Here is a 22,606-nt window from a genome sequence, read left to right on the forward strand (position 1 = left end):
TGGTATTTTTTCTTGAAACTTCACTCTTTATCTGTGCCCATACCAGTTCAATCGGGTTTAATTCACAATGATATGGTGGGGATCTAAGTACTGTCATTCCACGATTTTTGGCAATTTCATCAATTTCGTATTTTTTAAATTTTTCTTTATGAAGGGCACACAACGAATAAAGTTCCTTTCTTATAGATCCGGGATGGTACGTAATATTTTTTGAACTCAGCCAATTCTGCAAGTCTTTTTTTAACCACTTGGTTGTGGGCAGTCCTTCTATAAGTCTGGAGTGATAACTTGCATTATCCATTACTATTACACAGTTCTTAGAAAGAAGATCTATCATTTGTTCGAACCATTCTTGAAAGACATCAGCGTTCCTGTCTTCATGGTAGTCACCGGTACGAGTTGATTCAAAAGTTAATAAACCACCTTCAACAAAACCGTCTGAACTGCCAATGTGTACTATTATCAGCCTGCGTCCCTTTCCTGATGGTGGGTTTAAACCAGTAGATAAGTTATTTACAAAAGCGGGCCTTTGACTTGTAACAGTTTCATCCTGCCAAAATTTATTTGGTGTATGACCCTCGTTGATCCATGTTTCATCAAGATAAAATATTTTTCTTTTTTGGTTTCTCATTTCCTTGGTTCTTGGAACATGTCTTCCCCATATGACAATATCGCTTCTTTCTAATAAAATAGACTTTCTGGGATTCTTTTTCCAGCGGAAGCCTATTTCTTTTAAAAGTTTCCATAACGTACTTCGACTCATTTCTGGGTAATCCTTATCATCTCGAACTGAGACAAGAACTTTATCCAATGTTGGAAATTCTTGTCTAAAGAAGAATTCATGCACTTTCCGTCGAAGTCCTTCTTTAAAATGATATTCTATTTGAAATTTTGGTTTCCCTGGAGCATTACGTGGCATTTGAAAACTACCACATTTCTCTTCTTTAATAACTCTGTAAATCGTAGATTTCCCAACACCAAGTGTACTGCTAACTAACTCAACGGTCTCATCAACACTTTCACATAAACGTTTGTCTGTAAATGATTTAAAACAATTAAATATTAATGTTTTTTCATTAACTGTTAGAGGACCAATTTTTCGGCGTTTACACGGCACTTCCAAATTTTCCATAACACCAGTATACACAATAAACTGCACCTTGCAACTGAAGTACCTACTTTTAGTGAACTGTTAAGAATTTTGAATACGCCACTTGGACCTTCCTATATACAAAATGGAAAAACCCACTATCACATTTTCTGTGGAATAAGTTTAGAAGGTAATTATCTAGTCAATTACTGTCGTAGATTCCTGGAATTAAAGAATTAAATGTTTGATTGTTGAAACCCTTACTTCGTGGAATGCACTCATTTCAGATAAAATAAAACGTTTTATTTTATCTAAAGAATTAAACTTTATTTTGAAAATAGGTAGGTACTTATTAAACTTTTATTGGTTATATATAACCAATAAAATAAACATCTTACATTTCTTGCAAATTCATTAGTACCTGTTAACCTCCATCACTCCGACACTGGCAACCTTATTTAGGGATTAGTAATCCTCACAACTATTGTATTCTATTCTGCTCCAACCTTTATACCTGGTGGTCATACTCAATTTAAAATTGTTTTCCTATATACTTCTGTAAACTTGTTGACAAATATCTGTTTTTCATTGAGTCACCCGTATCAACAGTTTAGGGATTTGCATACATAATTTATTGTTTTATTACTCTCTCATACATAAAAATACACTATAGCGTAAGTCCAGCATATCTATATCTATCTCATTATTCTCTCTCTTTGTCTAAGGCAAAACAAGATAGATTATCTAATTCAAAAGTTTACTTGTTGCCAGGATAGTTGCCGAAGTAGAACTCTAAATTTAAAATAAATCATGTATTTATTTATTGATTTGTGATTTATGTCCATAAGAAATTTGATAAAAGCCGAGATGCTATAAGAAAAAATTTCAAAATAATATTGTTAGAACGTAAATTATTATAAGGCACTCTTTGACTAAAATTAAAATTCCGAGAGAGACATTTACACTTTGTTAAAACGCCGGACAGAAAAAATTCCTAATTTCTTTTTTCAATAAAAACCAATCATCCCTAACAGGCATTCCGGTTGTTCTTCGGCAAGGATTAAGGCCGGCCATGGACTTACAACGATCGGGATTGTCAAGAAATCAGAGCTACAAACTGTTGAATGTGACAATTTCCTTTTAGCTCCTAAATGAGAAAGAGAAGGGTAAATACTTGGGGAAAAAGCGTAGATGAAAACCGTTGCCGTCTCTAACTTTACTAGAGTTTTCCATTTTGATCTAGAAGGAACATACGGCGAGTTTATTCTGTACACCGTTGCCATAGTTCTAGCATATACTTAAATATGTCATTTATGATTGCTTATATGAGTAAAAATAGAGAATAATATTTATATAGTTATAATGTTATAATGGAGTTTAAGTATTATCATAGTTCCTTTTTTCCAAAGGTATTACTTTTAACAAAAAAAAACTCACATTCGAACCAGTACTTTTAATGCACTTTTTATTTTTTTTTTTAATTAGAATTTATTCACGTATCTCCGTCAATATTTAACATTTTCTAGTTTGTCATTTCCAGAGGTCTTTAACTTGTCAAATTCCATAACGAAAAAGAGTAAGAACACAAGCAACACAATAAAAAATACACTATTTTCAACTTATCAGTCTTAAGGAAGATGCAGTATGAAAACAGATACAAAAATTTGACGACTATGCACAAGATAGTTTAATCATGAGAATGGCAGTTGCCGGAATATTTAAGTTTTCATCGATTTATTCAAACTTGTGGATACTGAGTATATTAACCTTCTTTTGTATATATTCTTCTTCTTCTTCTTTCTTCTTGTATGTAGGCTTTAAAACCTGTTTCTTCTTCAATACTAGCCTCCTAAATTGTTTAAATTATCGCACCATCTTTTTCTTGGTCTGTCAATACTTCTTTGTCCATTTGGTGACTTATCTCTTGCTACTCGTACTATCCTTTCCTCTGTCATTCTACTAATCTGTTCGATCCACCCCTGTTTCCGTTTTCTCACCCATCCATTTGTGTCTTCTATATATAAACAGACTTTTCCCTGATATTCGTCGAAGTATTTTCATCTCTGTTGTTTCTAGTAGTCGTCTTATTTTAGATGTGTCAGGTCTTGTCTCCGCCGTCTATGTTAATATAGGTCTAATTGCTGCTTTATAGATTCTTGTTGTTGTGAACAAACAAAAGGTGTCTGTTCTTCCAGATTGTGTCATTAATAGATCCCGCCGCTTTACTTGCTTGTAAGCTTTATTGTCGTACTTCTTCTTCAACATCTTCGTAACTAGATATATCTATTCCCAGATATCTAAACTTTGCTTCGTGCTGTATTATTTTCCCATCAATTTCTTCCAATCTTTGGAGCTCGTCTTCTGTCTAGACGATTAATGCGGCGTCGTTTGCATAATATAATATTTGGATTTCTTTGTCCTCCTTTCTGTAACCATGATCTTCACGTACTGCTTGTATTATTTCGTCCATTATTATATTGAAGAGAAGTGGGCTTAACGAGTCACTCTGTCTGACTCCGCTTTGTACTCGTATACACTGTGTTAGTTTTCCATTTATCTTTGCTGTATTCGATTATGGAAGTAGATGTTTTCGATGGTTTATATAATATTGATTGGAATATTTCTTTTGTACAATAGGTGTAAGGCGACTTGGGTGCGACCTTTATCAGGTCTATAAAACATAGATATGCTGGTTTATTGTACTCGATGGCTTTCTGTAATTTGTCTTAGTACAAATACGGCGTCTACGCAGGATCTTCAGGATCTGAATCCTTGTTGTTCATCTTATAAAGTTGTTAGTTTATTGATTTTGTTGGCTAGGACTTTCATGGTAAGCTTAAGTGCGGTGTTCACTAGATTTATACCTATATGATTGTTGGGATCTTCTTTATCTCCTTTCTTGAAAATTGGTATCATTATGCTGTTTCTTCATGGGTCTGGTATCTTGCAGTGCAATATTAGTTTTTGTATAAGTTTTGTCATCTTTAGGGTTATATTTTCTCCTCCGTGTTTTAGAAGCTCGTTGGTAATTCCGTCTGGTCCTGCTAACTTTCTATTTTTGAGTGAATTTATGGCTATCTCTACTTTCTGAAAACTTGGATCTATTCAATATGGAACAGCTATAATATCTAAAGAATGACTCCAATCAACATTTATACTACTTCCCAAAACAGCCACTGCAAAAGAGTGCAATGAACATCGCACCGTGGCCTTAATGAGTCGTGTCTTGAAATTGTTTTGAAAAGTAATTTATAATGAATTACATAAGAAATTAGAAGGCATAAGTAATACACAAGTCATCATCATCATCATTGGCTTTTACAACTCTTCGTGAGTTTTTGCCGCGTTTACTATTGCCTTCCATTGATTCCGATCCTGTGCTATTATTTCCCATGGCCTTACTTCCATCTTCTCCAGGTCTTCCCTGACTGCGTCTTTCCACCTTTTTCTAGGCCTTCCTGTCGATCTTCTACCATCTGGTCTTTCCCAAAACACATTGCTAATCAGTCTGTCGTCATCACTCCGTACCACGTAGCCTGCCCATCTTAATCTATTGGCTTTTATGTATCTTACGATGTTTCCTTTCCCGAATAGAGTCTCTATTTCATTGTTGTATCTGCTCCTCCATTCATTTGTCACGCTGTCCCTGCAAGGACCATATATAATTCGCAGGATTTTGCGTTCCCATACTAATAGCTTATTGATTTCTTTCTTTCTCAATGTCCATGTTTCACTCTAATATGTCACTGCTGGTCGTATTATGGTTTTGTACATTTGGATTTTGGCACGCCTTGAGAGAAGCTTTTACCTCATTAGATGTTGAATGGCAAAGAATGATTTATTCCCCGCCAGTATTCGTATTTCAACCTCCCGTTCTCCTGTGTTTTCACTGGTAATTGTTGCTCCTAGGTATTTGAATTCTTTGACCACCTCAAAATTATGATCGTTTATGGTAATGTTTTGTCTTATTCGCTGTCGTTCCTTTTTTGATACGACCATGTATTTAGTTTTTTCTTCGTTTATTTTCAAGCCTACGCTTAGTGTTGCTTTTTCAAAGTTCGATACTATATCCTTAACTTCCAGTGTTGTCTGTGCTACTGCATCTACATCATCTGCAAATGCGAGAATAATCTTTGCTCCTCTGGCAGTTATGTCTGGTTTGACTCTGGTATAGATTTTTCGCATTGCGTATTCCAATGCTAGGTTAAATAGTAATGGGGACAGCGGGTCTCCCTGTCTGAGCCCGGTGCTTATGCCGAAAGCCTTTGAAGTTTTGCCTCCTATTCTAATTTTTGCAAAGGAATTGTTGACACACATTCGTGCAATCATGGTCAGCTTCTTTAGTACGCCTAACTCCATCATTGCACTCCACAGTTTTAAGCGATCTATGGAATCATATGCTTGTTTGAAATCTATGAAAATCTGGTGTACTTCTTTATTATATTCCCAATACTTTTCTAGCATTTGTCTGATAGTAAATATTTGGTCGATTGTTGATCTTCCAGGCCTAAAGCCGCATTGGTAATCGCCAATAATTTCCTCTGTATATGGCAGTAATCGTTTTAGTACAACTGAAGCTAATATCTTATAATTATGTAGTACCGATTAGTGAGATTCCCCTGTAGTTGCCCCTGTATCCTTTCTGCCTTTTTTATGTATTGGCACGATAATACAGCCACTCCATTCTTTTGGCATTATTTCTTGTTCCCAGGCTTCTTTCATTAATTGGTGTATTTTAGTTCTAAGTTCATGCCCTCCTTTTTTAATCAGTTCTGCATCAATATTGTCTAGTCCCGGGCATTTGTCATTTTTTAGGGTTTCTATGGCCGTGATAATTTCTTCCAGGCTTGGCGGGGGTACTTCTATCTCGGCCGTTTGGTACTCACAATTTGCTTTATTTCCATCCGTAATGTTTGCACTGAGTGTTCGTTCGTAGAGATGCCTAGATATAAATCAGGAACTATATGCCTGTTTGGTTGATTGTGAGAAGGCATTTGACAGAGTGCAGACATAATCGGCTCACAGAAATTTTGTTAAATGAAAACATAGACAGTAGAGACATTAGAATGATATGTAACCTCAATTGAAATCAAGCAGCGAAAGTGAAAGTTGAAAATAAACTGACTGAGAATATCCAGATTCGTCGTGGGGTGCGCCAAGGATGTATTTTATCACCACTGTTGTTTAACTTATACAGTAAAACCATCTCAGAATTAGCGTTGGCCGAAGTCAATGTACTGACGATATCGTCCTTCTTGCAGGGACACTAGAAGAACTGCAACACGTTGCTCAATAACTAAATATATATTGTAACGATTATGAACTAAAGAAGGGAAAGAAATAAAAGGCCGAATTTACAAAACAGTCATCAGACCAATAATAGCATACACGGCAGATACACTACCCGACACAGAGAGGACAAAAAGGATGTTAGAAATAGCAGAAATGAAAACACTTGCTGAAAAATTGATGGTAAAACACCATGGGACAGAGCAAGAAGTACAGATATACGACGTAGATGCAAGGTGGAGAACATCACAAATTGAGTAAGAAATAGAAGAGTAGAATAGAACGCTGAATGACAACAAATAGAGTAGTAAAGACGACAAGAAACGGTTCCTCAATAGGAAGACAATCAGTAGAAAGACCACGAAAACGATGGAACGAAAACTTACTCGAGGCACATTGAAGAACAGACAGAATCATTTCTACACAAAAACCAGAAGAAGAAGAATATTTTATGTCTAATTGGCTATGGTCGTTGCTACAATGAATCATTTTCACCAAAAAAAAAACAAAATGGCGGACTTTTGAATTGTTCGACCTTTTTTTTTGGCACTTTTAATTATGTATATGTTTTTAAATACCAATGATTTTTTTTTTGTTTTAGTGCCGACCATAAAGAGATATAAAGAGTAATATGCCGTTTGGTTCATCTTGATAAGTGTAGTAGTTTCAAAATACGAGTGACACCCAGTTGAAAAAAATGTGGTTTCGAGAAAAGCTCGTTAAAGTAAACAGCTGCCGTCACCCGGTCCACTTGAATGGTTAGATTAACCGCTTGGGGCGCTCCGCTCTTCCCTCTTCTGTACATACTTCCAGGTCACGCGGGCCTTCGAAAATAATTCTATACTATTCCTAACAGTATTTTCTGACAATTTTTGAAAAATTTTTCGAGGAACCTGGCCTTAATTCTAAGTTTACAGTTAATAGGATTATCCCGTAAATAAATATTAAATAAATAAATAGAGATTCTCATAGAAAATTGGCTTTTTGAATGATACTTCTTAAAATACAAAAGAGTGAGAAAATAAAACAATATTATTTGACATCAAAAACAAACATCTTGGTGGTTTGAACATGTAGCTACAGCGCATGGCCAGCAATAGATTCTCAAACGATGTCCTGAAATACTAGGAGAAAAAAGAACAAAAGTAATAACCACAATGATCTGAAGGAAAGGAATTGATGAAGAAATACAAGAAAGTCACCAAAAGGTGAACTTATGAAATGTGTGATCAATGTGGAGTTTGAGAACTTTGTAAACCGATAAGAAATAATATTTTGAAACCCAAAAATTTATAAGAAAACTGTAAAGTTAGAAATGTCTGTAAGAAAAATAAAACATGATCACTGGGTACGCTTTTCGAAAGAAATGGAACATGATTTTTACTGTCTGCAAAAGGAAATATGGAGCTTCATAAGAGGTCAAAGAACGGAGGCAAAGGAACTAATAGAACCAAAATACATATAAAAGGATACGTGGATTTACTACCTAAAAAAGCTCTATGCAAAGGAAGCACAAACGACGCTATAACCGGAAACAACAGAAATTACCTCAAACGAAGAAGTTAATATAAATGTACAGGAAGTTCGGAAAATACTTGAAAACCTGAAGAACAGAAAAGCAGCAGGTAAAGACGGGATACCAAACGAATTACTGAAATATTGTGGAGCAGCAATGACAGAACAATTGACAGCATTAATTAATAAAATTATAAAACACAATGAAATACCGGATTGGAGAACGAGCGAACTAATTCTTCTACTCAAAAAAGGAGATAAAAAACAGCCAACAATCTACAGAGGTATAAACTTGCTAAATACTACGCTAAAACGAACAACTAAAATTTTACAAATGCTAATAAATCAGAGGATAAGTTTAGCAGATGAACAACAGGGTTTTCGTAGTGGAAGATCGTGTACAGATGCAATATTCGTTATAAAGCAAATTACTGAGAAATCACTAGAGTATAAAAGACCAGCATTTCTGTGTCTGATTGACCTAAAGAAAGCTTTTGACAGAGTAAGATTCAAAGATGTAATCCATCTTCTGTATAATAGAGAATTCCCCTAAATATTATAAAAACTTTCGAAAACATCTACTAAAACAACAAAATGAAAGTCATAATAGATGGACAAGTTACATAACCTATAGAAATAGGCAGCGGAATAAGACAAGGGGATTCATTGAGCCCCATGCTCTTTTTGATCATGGAGAAAATCATCAAAAGCGTTAACAAAAGAAGAGGATGCAGAATGGGAAACAAAGAAATAAAAATACTCTTATGCAATATTGATACCCCAAGATGAAGATAGTTTGCAAAACTGGTCCACAGATTTAACATAAGAGCAAAATAATTTAATATGACAATCTCTTCTCAGAAAACTAAAACAATAGTGGTCAGCAAATAACCAACCAGATGTTAAATATAAATTGATGGCATCAGTATTGAACAAGTAATGGGAATAAAATACCTGGGAATTACACTGTCTAACTATGGAGACCTGGACAAAGAAGTGAGAGATTCAGTACAAAAAGCAAATGGACCGGCAGGATGCCTTAATACCACTATATGGCGAAACAGACACATTAACACTGAGGTGAAGTTAAGAGACAGTATAAGACCAATAATCACATATTATGCTTCAGAAACAAGACCCGACACAGCCACAACGCAAAGGCTACTGCAAACGGCAGATCGAAAGAAAAGTGAATACATTAGAATGGAAGAAGAAGAAGAAGAAGAAAATTTATAATCATATCGACCTGTTTTATTCAATTACGAGTCTAACCAAAAAAAAAATAATTATAATAATTAAATTAAAATAAACCAATAAAAATTAGTTTGTAATAAACTATAATAAAACCGTAGTCGCAGTCAAAGGCTAATAATAATTGCAGGTACCTACAATATCAAAACCTTAAATAAAAAGAAAACATTTCTGAAATTGTTTATTTAAAATTAAGTAAGTACTTAATTTCGTTCCTAAGCAATATTATGTAATTCCTGACCTACTTTTTTGCACCTCGTATATTAAAACAAACATATTTGTATTATCAACTTTACACGATGAAGAATTTTTTATCAGATATAATTTTACTTTCGTACAAATAAAATTTTTTATTATCATGTTTACACTTGAATGTATTAGTATTGTATAGTAACTCTTTTAAAAGGATTTAAGAAAATTTTTTAGAAAAAAATTCTATATAAATAATTCTTATTTCATAATTTTTATCTAAATTCAAACTGCCCATTGATACAGGCACACAGGCCGAGGTAAAAGTTGTATCAATTGACAACTGTGTAATATTTAATCCACACAATACGTCTACCGCATAAAACGCAGGCGCCTATTTCAATTTGCGAGACGGTGTAGCTGTTGCCTCTACTCTCCCGTCCATGCCGAACACATTCTACCTCAAATTCGACCAGTAGTGCGGCGTGAACAGTTGTGAAGTGAGGTAGGGCAAATCACTTTTCTCAAAGCCGTCAATCGCATTCATAACAGAAAACAAACTGTCCGAAAAAAAATTCAAATTCGAAAAGGTGTAAAAAAATCGAGTGAAGTGCGTTACGGCCATCCGATCGACCAGTGCTTATTCCCATTGATTAGTGTGATTATGGGTACGGAATACAAGCATGCTGACATAAATATGGACGATTCCGGCAATAGCTGTGGATCTAGTGTTGTTTCTGATTATAGTGGCCCATCTTACGCCGATGTCGATGGAGTGCAGGTTTCTGATATCGAGAATGACACCGATTCGCATGTTCTACAGGTTGGTAAAAAGTTTATTACGAACCCATGGGGTGATTTCTCTAATAGTCTTGCGCAACGGATTTGTTTTGAAATTGGGGTGTGTGGGAAAGTAGGGTGAGAAAAAATCTGCCAAGGACGAAATATTCGGTTAGGAATTGAGGCTTCCATATTGCGCTTCCAATGATGTAGCGATTTTTGCAATTACTGTTAACGACTCCAATTATGTCAGTCTGTGATGTATTGAATATAATGATCATAATCAGAACATATGTTTAAAAATACATAAAGCTATTTCGTTCCTATTATTATTGACACTAATATCGGATGTTTTTAATTTTAAATTTGCATAAATATTTGACACTTTATTTTATAGGTAGGTACTATGATTTTTATATTTCTGATATATATTTCCATTTTTTCGTTTAGATTTTCTTCTATTATCTACTTTAAAGTATACTTAGATTTTGTTTTACAATACGAATATTTGCTTCCTATTACTTTTAATTTGAATATGTTATGTCTGTAGATACATTAATTGAATTTGATCAACCATCGTCTGTTCCATATTCGATTGGTTTATATTTTCGAATCATGTATATTGTTAGCTGCTGCTAATCATGCCCTTTAAATATTTGAAAACATTTCCCTTCCTTTATTTTGAAAACCGTTACTAAACACAGTTCATGTGTCATTTTTTATCTACAATTTTTATAAGTAATTAAGAACAATATTTCATTTTTTGTTATTAGTTCTTACTATTATTCGAGGCAAATATTTTAAAAATAAACGATACATTTACACAAATATGTTTGAAATAATATAATAGAAATAAAAATAAATCAATACTATAACTATGAAAAACAGCTTATAAATAAATTTCAGAGTTTTTAGATTTGTCAGAGCTCCAAGCTATCAAAAAAAGAAAAGGTGAATAAATTTTAAAAGCAAAAATTTTGATGTATCTATATATACTTTTAGATGACAATTTAACTTTTAATTTGAATTTCTATGTTGACCGAATTTTATTAAACATAATTATGTTTTACTTGTGTAAAATATATGTTTAACATGTGCTTTGTTTCTTTTTCTTCTCCTTATATTAAGCCTTTGGGCCTTCACCTTTCTGATCTTAAGACATTTATCTTTGTGCGTGACAAAGGATATTTATCTGTTTTCTGTCAGGCTCATGAACTTTAGTTTCTTCTACGATTTTCTCCGTTACTAAATTGAAGAGTACTTTTCCAAGTCGGATTCCCGAGTTGGTATCTGCTGTCAGTGTTAGTTTACACTCAATTTTAATTCTAGTTTTGGTGTTTGTTTTTTTCGGAACTGATTTTTTTCTTTTGGCAATTTTAAAACTCAAGCGAATGCTCTAGCCATATCTGTAAAGAGCATATAGACAGATTTGACACATTCCAATGCTTTTTCAGCAATCTAGCTATGAATTTAGTATCTACTGTTGACCTATTTTGTCGAAAGCCTTGCTATTTACAATTTATTTAATTTTTATGTATCTTTAGTGGCGAATATGTTTGTTAGCAGCTTAAGAGTTGTGTTGAGTTGATTGTACAGTAGTTAAAATAATTTCTTCTATTTACTTGTTTATGTATTGTAATTGTAGTCTTAGGCTACTCCGATTGTACTTATTGTTCTGAAGCTATTTTCTTCTGGCATCTTAAAGCAATTACTATTTTTATTGGGAATAAGTTATAATTTAAAATTTTACATATTCTAAACCACTTACTTACTGTTTAAAATTTTCTGAAAAAGTACCTTAATGCTTGTAATTATTGTTTTACCTTCTGTATTGGTACATCCAGTTTTTCTACTTTAAATATGCTATTTTTGATGTCCTCTTTTGGGATTTCTTTGCTAACTTCATCACCTTCTCCTTCTGCTTCTTTTGGCATAATACCCTTACCATCGTAGAGTTCTTGTAGATAGGCGATCCATCACTGTTCTTCCGTTTTGTTTGGATTTTTATATCCACTAATGGATTTTCTATTATATAAAGACCTTTCAACCTTTTCCTTGGTTCTTTATGTTGTGACCCAAGTCGTGCTTGCTCCATTTTTGGTATGTATTATATATCTTAAGAATTTATTATAAGTATATTGAATAGTTTTACTGTTGGTTGGTATCAGTTGTTTTATTGTTGCAATTAAATCTTTCTTCTAAGATGTTTTCTTCTCTAGATACCCTATATTTATTTACTTTTACTTTTCAGAGTATTTGGATGGTTTAATCATTTGCCTAGCATCATTTTGTGATCTGACTTTAGATCGGAAGATATTACGGCATTTATGTCGAAGCTCTGTGTAGGTATTATTTATCTTTTTGTTGAAATATAGGATATTGTTGATTGTTGACATTGTGTATCTTCTTTAAGTTCTGCTTCCATCGGAGATTGGAAATCATTCTGGCAATTATAATTTTGTTGGTTCAGACACCTGATTATGAGATTGTGTAACCACGAAATTTTACGTCTTCCCAGGGTTCTTCTGCCTTTGATATTGCTCTGCATTAAATTCCTTAATAGTTCGTATTTTTCACGTCCCATGATGTGCTCAAAGTATTCCAATATTGAAGTACTCTGGGGTTATGGTCTGAACCTATATCTGCTCCACGGTAAGTTTTGGCAGAAAGTATAGAATTACGAGATCTTTTTCTAATGAATGTATAATCTTCTTTTTGGTAATTTAAAAAGTGTATTAACTATTACAAATTCTTTCTTCTTGCAGAATGGTATTAACCGATCACCACGTTCGTCTCTATTTCCTAGACCATACTAACCCATATCTTCATCCACTCTTCCTTGGCCAATTTTGGCATTAAAGTCGCCCATTATTATTGTAGTGTGATATTTCTTCATTAACTTTAAGACTTGTTACAAATTATCGTAAAATTATTGTGTATACTGGAACGTAGATTGATATGTAGAAGTTTGTAGTAATTGTGTTGTTATTTTCAAAATATTATGAGTGCGTAATTCAATAAGCTGTTCACCGTTCCAAGTTACTGCGTTATTTTTATTCATTATCTTTTTAATACTGTCTATAATGTTTTTACCAACTGTTGCACCTCCTATTCCCCAAGAATCGATAATACTCCTATTACATCTTAAGACTATTATAAAAATCCACCGGTTCACTTTCTGTTTTCTTAAACGCCAAAATCGTAAACTGAGATTACCTACATGAAATTTACCGTTCTTCAGATTCATTGTCGTCTTCAGGATTCTGTCACATTGTTTTAAAATTTCTGATTCAGTAAAAGATCCAGTTGGCAATATCTAGATTATTCTTTTTTCTGTAGATGAATACGAAATATTTGTACTTATCTTTATGTTGCTTTTCCTTTCTTCCTAGTTTCCGAGAATGTCCATATTTCAATTTTCTGTAATTTTTATCAATACCTGTTGGTCTTCTTTTTGCACGATTTAATGTTCTAGTATCCACAACTTAATTAGAGATTCTATCCCGCAGTCCTTTTCCTTACTATTAAAGTCGTCTTCATATGTACGTACTGTAGCAGGTATGTTGCTGGACTTACCTCCGAACACTCCTCTTTTTTCTGGGCTTGGTAGCGACTGTCAAGCTACACCCATCACAAGCACAGGCAGAGTTTAGCTCGTTCAACAATTTGCTAACATGTATAATCTAAAAACTTATCTTGAAATCTCTAACTAGAAATCTCTATAGTTCAACTAGTTGTTTGGAGACCAAACAACTGTTGCATCCTCACGAAGAGATAGATGTTCAGAATAGAGAAGAGACAGAAGAAAATTACAGAATTTTAGATGTATTTATTTCTGTTAACAAAACCAGTCATTCTCACCCTCACTCTTATGTTTAATGGAAATATAGGACATTTCTCTGTCTTCTATCTTATCTACTGTTAGTAAAAATATATTATAAACGTTTTGTTTTTCTACTAAATATTGTGTTACTTTTAACATTTATAATCTCTAGCATGTTTTAATAACTACCGCTCATAAATAAATATTTTATTTTCAATTTTAGTAACATCGAAGAAATCATTATAAATGCTCTAAATACTTGTATAAACACAAAAATAATAAAATGGAATCATAAAATCGGAATACAGATTGTGTTTATGACAGGTAGTTATCGGTTAGCAGCATCTACATGTGGTTACGATAGCACACCTACCGCAATTCCGAATTAGGCTTGTATAAGTCTAGCTGGTTTTTTTAACACAGTGTATTGGAATGATATATTTTTTTGGCTGCGGATTTCCGCTTCGTTTGGAAAGAATGGCCTGTAGTTTCCAGAAATAAACGATTACTCATAATTGAATTGGATTTTGATACAAACGAAACAACTCAAAATATTTAACTATAGATAAAAACAGAAAGACTAGTCGTACTTAATATACAAGAATCAAGTAATACTAATAACATCATCTTTTTCTTTAAAACAGTGACCTTCATTTTACATACTGCTACTCTAGAGTAGTGATTTGGTTCTTAATCCATACCATCGAAGTAAATTTTTTATGATATTTTTTCGGGTATGGGACGATTGCGGTGTTTTACCTGAGGTACGTTCAGCTTAGGAAACGATTCGTCGAACTAACTCAGATGGTCCCTACCTGGATATGATTGCGCTGCTTCCCATGGTCTAAGCGCCGCTTAATGTCTTCCTTATGCCACTGTACCATCGCACCATAAAACATTAATAGACGAAATAGTGTTTAAACAACGTATTATTAATTACTAACTTGTACATCATAGAGAAGTCTAGCATTCTTATGCCATTATTGTTTCGTGCTGTTTCCATATTTTCCTAATACCTCTTTATATTCCTGGTTATTTGCGCCTATTCTGCTATTAAAATCACCTACTAATTATTTATTCCCGTGTTCTTGTTCCGTGACCAATGCTAATTCTTTCCAGAATTTTTCCTTATTATAAGCCGATTCGTCATAGTTTGGGCCATATACAATTATTATTGTTTTTAAATTCTTGTAATTTGTTCTGAGCACTATGCATCCCACCCCTGCCGCTACTCTCTTGTTTTTTTTTATCCTACTATAAATAAATACATGATCTTTTTTCTTAGTTTCAGTTATTGTCAGTATATCTAGCTCTGTTTTTTCAAACTCCATCTCCAGTTCTATTTCTTTGCCTTGTATACTTTTAATATTCCAGGTTCTCAACTTACAAATTTGTTTCCTCTTCTCCTTGCTTTTTCTTCTTGTTTTTTTCACTTCTCTTTCCTGTCCATTATTATTTATTGCACTTTTTTCCTAATCCATTACCATGTCCGTTTCTATTCATATTTCAATCTATCATTTACTCTTAGTTTTTTGTTTTTTTCTAGTTTTCCTTCGATCCTGTTCCATTTCCAGTCTTTCTTTCCTACAGTTAGTTTACTGAATTCAATTCTCACTAAATTTCCTTTCATTTTTATATACACCTTTCCAATTAGATTAAAGCTGTAAAGATGTAAAGTAAGTACCTTTATAGGTACACATACACAACAAAGTAAATACCAGCTCCCGGGGGACATGAGATTCCCGGAGTAGGGAATGTTCTTATGTCCGAAGATCAAAGAGGCCACGCCTCGTAGAGACGGTACCTCCCTTACCCTCTAGCTATCTCCAACCCCACCCCAATCGCAGACATAATGTTGGGGAGACTTTACTTGTTTTTATCTTGCATCCCTGGGAAATGGAGCATCTGAGACCCCTTTCTGCAGTGATGCGGGTTTCGTGACCTTGATGACCAATGAGCTTGGTCACTTTTGTGTGTACCTGACTGCCTATTTAGTAAACGGTGTTTGCTTACTTCGCCAGCCGACCACTCGGAAGGTCTGGCCACCAAGCCCGTACCTAATGGTACACAGTCTCAATGCTCAGTAATCGCGGTTGCATCATCTATGGTACCTTGCTGGAGATAACAATTGTTGTCCTCTTTTGGATGACCTAAAACTCAAAAAGAAATTGATTAAATGGTGTGAAGTAGTAGTATTTAACCTAGAGGTAAGGCATGCATTCCCAGTTGTATAGCACTTCACATGCCTCGTGTATATGTTTTTGTATTTGTACGTTTTTTATCTATCCTATTTTATTAACTAACTATGTGACTATCTTTCTATAAGTTTTAGTCTTTACTCTTAGGGTTGATGACTTTGTGATGAATAGTTTGTGATTGTTCTTTACGGATCCGTTTTACGGATCGAAATGTTATGGCTGGTATATAAGTAAATACTTCATTTTTAGGTTTAACTTTCCATTTATTCTAATAAAAGATCTTATTTTGCTTCTTAATGTCTTGCTAATTTTAGTGATAGCGCTGTTGACATGTGGTGTGTATGTCATTCTTTTTTCCATTAGGACTCCTCAATATTTTGCTTGTTTGGGTCATTTTATCTGTGCGTTGAACATCCTCACTTGGTGGTCAGGACTTCCATCTTTTTTGGAACATGATTGCCCGACATTTCAGCGTTTACTGTGATTTTCCGTTGAATGTACCAATCTTCCAACTGATTTAGAGTATCTTGTAGGCATTTTTTTGCTAAATTTGGATGGAGACTTCTATCAGCAGATTGAACATGCTTTGCGGGGTGGTTGGTACATCTGCGATGTATATGGCATACATATAGCGTGATAAAACTGAGATAATAAGGTATCGATATTCATATTTTTGCTGCTTTAAACATTGTCTTATACATATAAAGACTGTTGTAAAATTCTGTCATAAAAACTGTTCTTTTTTTCCCTACTACTTTTCGTAAATTATTGTACTGTTTCTGCAACTATGTATCTCCTGTAAATACATACTTACTATTTTTTAATTTATTTTTACACCTCTACGTAGTTCAGTTGCCTTTACTAACACTTATCTAAAATTTAATGTTCAAGAAAAACCCGTATATGCTAATCCATGAATCCTCTATTTGTGTTTGACAATAACCATTAATTTTCCACCCGATTCTCCAAAACAACGCATATTGTCGCCTGTAAATTCATTAATTTCCATAAAATACCCGCCCACCTTTTCTCGAACGAACAATCCATCTCGTCAATTTTTATGCCGCTTACCCACATACTCCGGACCGCCAGATTGAAAAAGCCGACTGGAATGAAATTGTATTGTTATTAAACGTTTTTTTGTACTGTCCGAACTCCGCAAATCCTTATTTGTACGGGTCTGTCAACATCAGCTGTTTTCTTCTACGATACATTTTGGACCACGACAGAAACAAATTTTTTTTTGGTAAATATAAAAACATTTTCGTATAAAACGAAACAGTGCAATGGGGTTTTGTTATTTCACAATAAAAATTTCATTTAAGGCAATAAGATTGAAGTCTGTTATTTATATATTATCTGAAAGCATATTGTGTGTGCGGATTCTTGTTCTAATCTCACACACATACGATGGGTTGAAATATTTTTTCTTCGATTAGGAAAACTGCTACCAAAATTAATAAGCAACAGAGGTAAAATGCACAATAATAATTCTTTATTTTGATTTCACTACTACACTATGTTAAGCGACCAGTATACTACTCGCGAAGTTGATCGAAGTTCAGCGAGTACGAGAGTGTAGACAGGTACGTCATACGACTTCGCTTTACCTCGTTCTACTTCCGTTCTGTGTCTGTTTTTCGCGTCCGAGTCAAAGGACCCGAAATTCGAAAACGAAGTGTCACACTGCATTACTCGATTTCACGAGTATATAGAGAGTCACCTCGCCTCGATTAACTTCATTTCGACACTTCTTCCGAAGAACTTCGATCGAGAGTGTAGACGGCGTTTTACAATTTATATTAAGTACTTAAATGCACAAGGAAATAGATACAATTTATCTTTAAAAGTGCGAAATGTGTAAAAATGTGATTTTGAGGGTCTAGTCTGAACGGCGGTCGGAGAATGAATCAATATCAATGTGTATTTCTTTCAATTAATTGGCAACCTGTTACAAAGAGGGTCTGTCTTTATAATTATCGTAAAGTTTAAATATCTCAACAGCTTACTATGCGCTTTTAGCACAACGGCGTTTATTATCAATTGTTCATTGTTTTAAACAGGACTATATCGCCCGATAGCGCCGCCTTTGTCAACGAAATTTTGACTCATTACGAGCGCCAATATTTCAACATTGTGTATCTTACTAAATAATTAAATTTTTAAGTGTATACCATTAGGATCCAAAGTGAGATCTGCACTCATACCAAGAATGAACCTAGCACACTTTGTCAAACTAGTAGTGATTTTGAAAATCTTAAAATCGGCACGCGCACTAGATGCGCAGCCAAATTACCGGAAATTATTAGTACGAGAATTAAACTCGACCTGTAAGCTGCGTACCAAAATAACGTAGCTGATTCCTAGGGTGTTCTAACTCTTTCTTTCATAATATTTTTTCTGTCTCCCTTCTGCGTCGATGGGAAAAATTTCGAACTTGACCAGCTTGACTTGAAGACCACCGAGAACAACAATGACAATTGAAAAACAGACAGCATTACTGTCTGCTCAAATTCACTTTATCTCTGACTTTAAGGTTCGCAGTAGTTTTGATGGTCCAGGGTAGGAAGACGCTCGTTTCCCTCGGCGGCTAGACAATATTTGTTGTCTTTGTTGGTATGTTCTCTCTTTTTAATATGAGAATATTACAGCTAAAGTGAAATTGGGTCGTCTGAATAGTCGGGGAAACATATATTGTAGGACTCATTATTGTATTTTAGATTCCTGCGGTCAGCAACCAACAGGATGCCGTTTTAGTAAGATAATGATTTTAGTTGAGAAGCAGTTCGTTAGTAATGGGACAATGTGGTTAAGAATATTGCGAACGATAACAATACTGATTTTGTACAAAGTGCAAGCGCTACTACCGATGTTAATGTAATTCCTCCAAAAAAGTACCCGTAAAGAAGATACGAATGTATTTAAATGCTGAAACACAGCAAGTATGTTCTGATGTGTACAAAACTCGACACTCGTATCGGTTGATACTACAACCGTTTCCGAGAAACAATGGTTATGCTAAATTTATGGTAAAACTAACGGCCAGTGCGTAGCATGCTGTGGGTTTGTAGACAAGAAAAACAGAAAATTAGTTCTGTAATACGTACCTATAACAAAATGTTATTTTATCCCACTGCTCAAAAAATTACTCCCGCAATTTCTTCTAGGAGCTTTTTTTCTGTATCTAGTTTTTACATGTTTAATATTTTTCTTATAAATAATATAAAGGTTATTTTAGTCTTTTATTTTCTTGAACCTCCTTCGAAACTACAACCTGGCTATGCCAGTGACACAACATATAGTGGTGGTAGCGGTACGTACCGAACGCGCAATATTAACAATTAAAACAAAGGTTTTGCAATAAAATAATTTTGAAAAACACATCAGGATCTTGTACATACATCTTTAAACTTTACCTGAAGTACTTTCTAACTTCAGAAGTATTGATTTTTTACTGAGTATCAGAGCTATAAAAATTGCCGATTTCGTGTTTTTCAAAATTTCACACGGTTCAAATTATAACTTGACAACGATCAACTTTGAGAAAAGTTACTAAGGAACTTTTTCGTTCAGAATGGTCCAAAAAACTTTTGAAACCGGGAGAAGAATTTTTGAAATTTGTTTGAAAAAATTGTTTAAACAAAATTTTAACCAAGGTTAAAAGGCCGGTAGTTTCTTGTGGATTTCATATTAAAGACTAATTGATAAGCTTGTGCACTTACTAGTTTCAGCATTTTTGGCCGATATTCCGATGTTCCCGTGGGTGACTTTTGCACTAGGGAATGATAAGGTAGGTGTTGGGGGTTGGTCAATGTACCAATCAACAGCAATAAATTATGCCGGCAAGATGAGCCCTGTAGCCCTTTTCATTGCCGAGATATAGCTATGGCTAGCTTTACCGTTAAGTTAGCATAACAATTGTTTCTGGAAAACGGCTACAGCAATATTTTTTTCGTTTCGTTAAAAATTAACAATAAATTATAGTGTTGATCTGAATTCGTCCTTATAAAATGGATATGCTAACTTTACAGTCATTCATATCCTTCTAGCTTTGGTTTTTCCTACTATATCAGCATAATGCCTCTTTTTTTAAATCAAACAAAACTTTTTAACGCATTTTTATCTTTAAATAAATCAGGTCCAAAAATTATGTTCATAACTTGCTTCTAACGACAAAAGCAATCAAAAACGACTTTTATATAACAGCCATTTACTTTTTTAAAGATGTTTTAATACCTTTAGCATTGCCGGAATTCACGATTTCGGACCTTCGACCTATTGTTATTATGTCTCTTATTGTTACCAGTTAAATCATTAAAAAGAATGTTTTGGAACAATCTTTTATATATACAAATATAAATAATATTGTATTATAATGACACCGTCACAGGTTTTTTATTCGTTTTTAATATGTTGTGGTTACAAACAGTTATCATTGAAATGTTAATTTTGCAAGATGCGTCATGATCAAGTTATTATTATTATTTCTTCTGCGTTATGATATTGTTATTTTTTAATTTCTCCTAGTTACTAATGACACTGAACAAATTACTGCTTGATAAATTTATTGTCACTATATGAAAGAAATTATACTTCCAACTCGTCGGCTTAGTGACACAAAAATGTAACTACATTTTTTCCCGTTTTGAGATATTTACACCATTGAACTTACTTTAGTGACTTCTATTACGTGACACAAAACTGTATCTCTCCGAACACCTAAAACCCCAGTAAGGAGTTTTCGTAACTACATTTCTTAGTAATTTTTTAGTGTCACAGAAATGTAAGTGCTGTTACATTTCTGTAATACTATGTTTTCGTACTATAAATAAGGTGATATTGAGTTACATTTTTGTGGCATTAATTTTATTGCACTGAATGGCGATTGCAGGTAGCAACTGTGGATTTGATAATTTGTTTATTATGTTTAGCAGGGTGGTCCGTTAAATTTGCAGTTCTATTACAGTTGTGAAACACGTGAATCAGTTGATAATTTATTTATTATATTTAGCAGGGTGGTCCGTTGCATTTCCAGTTCTGTTACAATTTTGAAGACGTAAATACGTTGAATCAGTTAAGTCTGAACAATAACCTCATTACTTGATTACTTGAACTAGTTCAGTGACAACGGGTAATTCGTTCATATATCGCGAAAGTTAAACTATTTTAAGTCATAAATGTAGTTTTTAAGAGCTCTAGCATGATGTTTGCGTGATAAGCCTTTTTTGCGACGTATAATAATAATCTCTTAAAGCAGAGTACGCTAATTTGAAAGTCAAATTGAGTAACAGGAGACAAAAGATTCTTCAACTGAATTACTAGACATAATAATGCAGTATTCATGTTATGTTAATCTTTGAATTGATATCAAAAAAATCTTTAAAAATGGACGATGATGTAACTCATTCATACATTTTGGATCGCAATAATTTTCTAGTATCCACATTATTTAAATATCAATTTGAATATAATTTGGAATGATTCTACAGATCCTGTCGAACACTGAGTAAAAAGTAATGTTTTAAAACGTATAATAAAATCTCTAAATCACAATGGTGAGCTTCCGCTAAATATTAAAATACGTAACTTGTTTTCGTTGGATTACTGATATTTATAACACAAATAAACAAGCATAATACCTATAAACCACAATAGTAACCACGTGTCATATTTTAGGTTTCCTATTCTGTTAAAAACAAGATAACACTAAACGTCATCAAGTGAAACAGGAATTCACTGGTGATCAGACATAAAATTTGTAAGATATCTTAAGATAAGTAGTAGCTTTATAAGAATCATCATGTTTCAACTGTTACCATTTAGGGTAACAGTTGTTACCAAAAATGTAACCATTTTTCTGTTAAAAAAAAAGTCTATATCCGTACGACCGGTACTCGGGTATGCGGGTAAATTGTAGCGATTAACACTCTTGATGTGAACGGTACTACATTTTTTAATAATAACATGTGATTTTTAATTCAATATATAACACCGGAGTGATTCCCACAAATTGGCTCAAATCCATCTTTGTCGCAATACCTAAAAAACACAATGCGAGAAAATGCTCAGAATATCGATTAATTAGCCTAATGAGCCACACTCTTAAAATTTTCCTAAGAATACTTCACAACAGAATTAGACGCAAATGCGAAGAAGATCTCGAAGATACCCAATTTGGTTTTAGAAAAGCTATGGGAACCAGGGAGGCACTTTTTGCGCTTAACATCCTATTACAAAAATGCCGTGACCAAAGAAAAGATGTATTTGCACGTTTCGTGGACTTCGAAAAGGCATTCGACAAAGTACAGCATGTAAAATTAATGCAAATACTAAAAAATGTCGGAATAGATGACAAGGATATTCTTGTCATTAAAAATTTGTACTGGAATCAAACTGCTATCGTAAAAATTGGAGATAACTACACCGATCAAAATCTCCATATAACGAGGAGTCAGAAAAGGTTGCATTTTG

The 22,606-nt window shown here is 33.9% G+C and overlaps 1 protein-coding gene across 1 annotated transcript in view; it reads left to right on the plus strand.

Moving 5' to 3' along the window:
- Positions 1–9,808: 9,808 nt before the first annotated feature.
- The window catches only part of LOC140435127 (terminal nucleotidyltransferase 5C), a 331,588-nt gene continuing 318,790 nt past the window's right edge, over positions 9,809–22,606 (plus strand). The window contains exon 1 of the mRNA XM_072523845.1: positions 9,809–10,157. Within this exon, the coding sequence (XP_072379946.1) occupies positions 9,999–10,157 (159 nt within the window). The 5' untranslated portion in view covers positions 9,809–9,998. The remainder of the gene's footprint in view (positions 10,158–22,606) is intronic.

Source organism: Diabrotica undecimpunctata, chromosome 2, assembly GCF_040954645.1.
Source record: "Diabrotica undecimpunctata isolate CICGRU chromosome 2, icDiaUnde3, whole genome shotgun sequence".
NCBI lineage: Eukaryota > Metazoa > Arthropoda > Insecta > Coleoptera > Chrysomelidae > Diabrotica > Diabrotica undecimpunctata.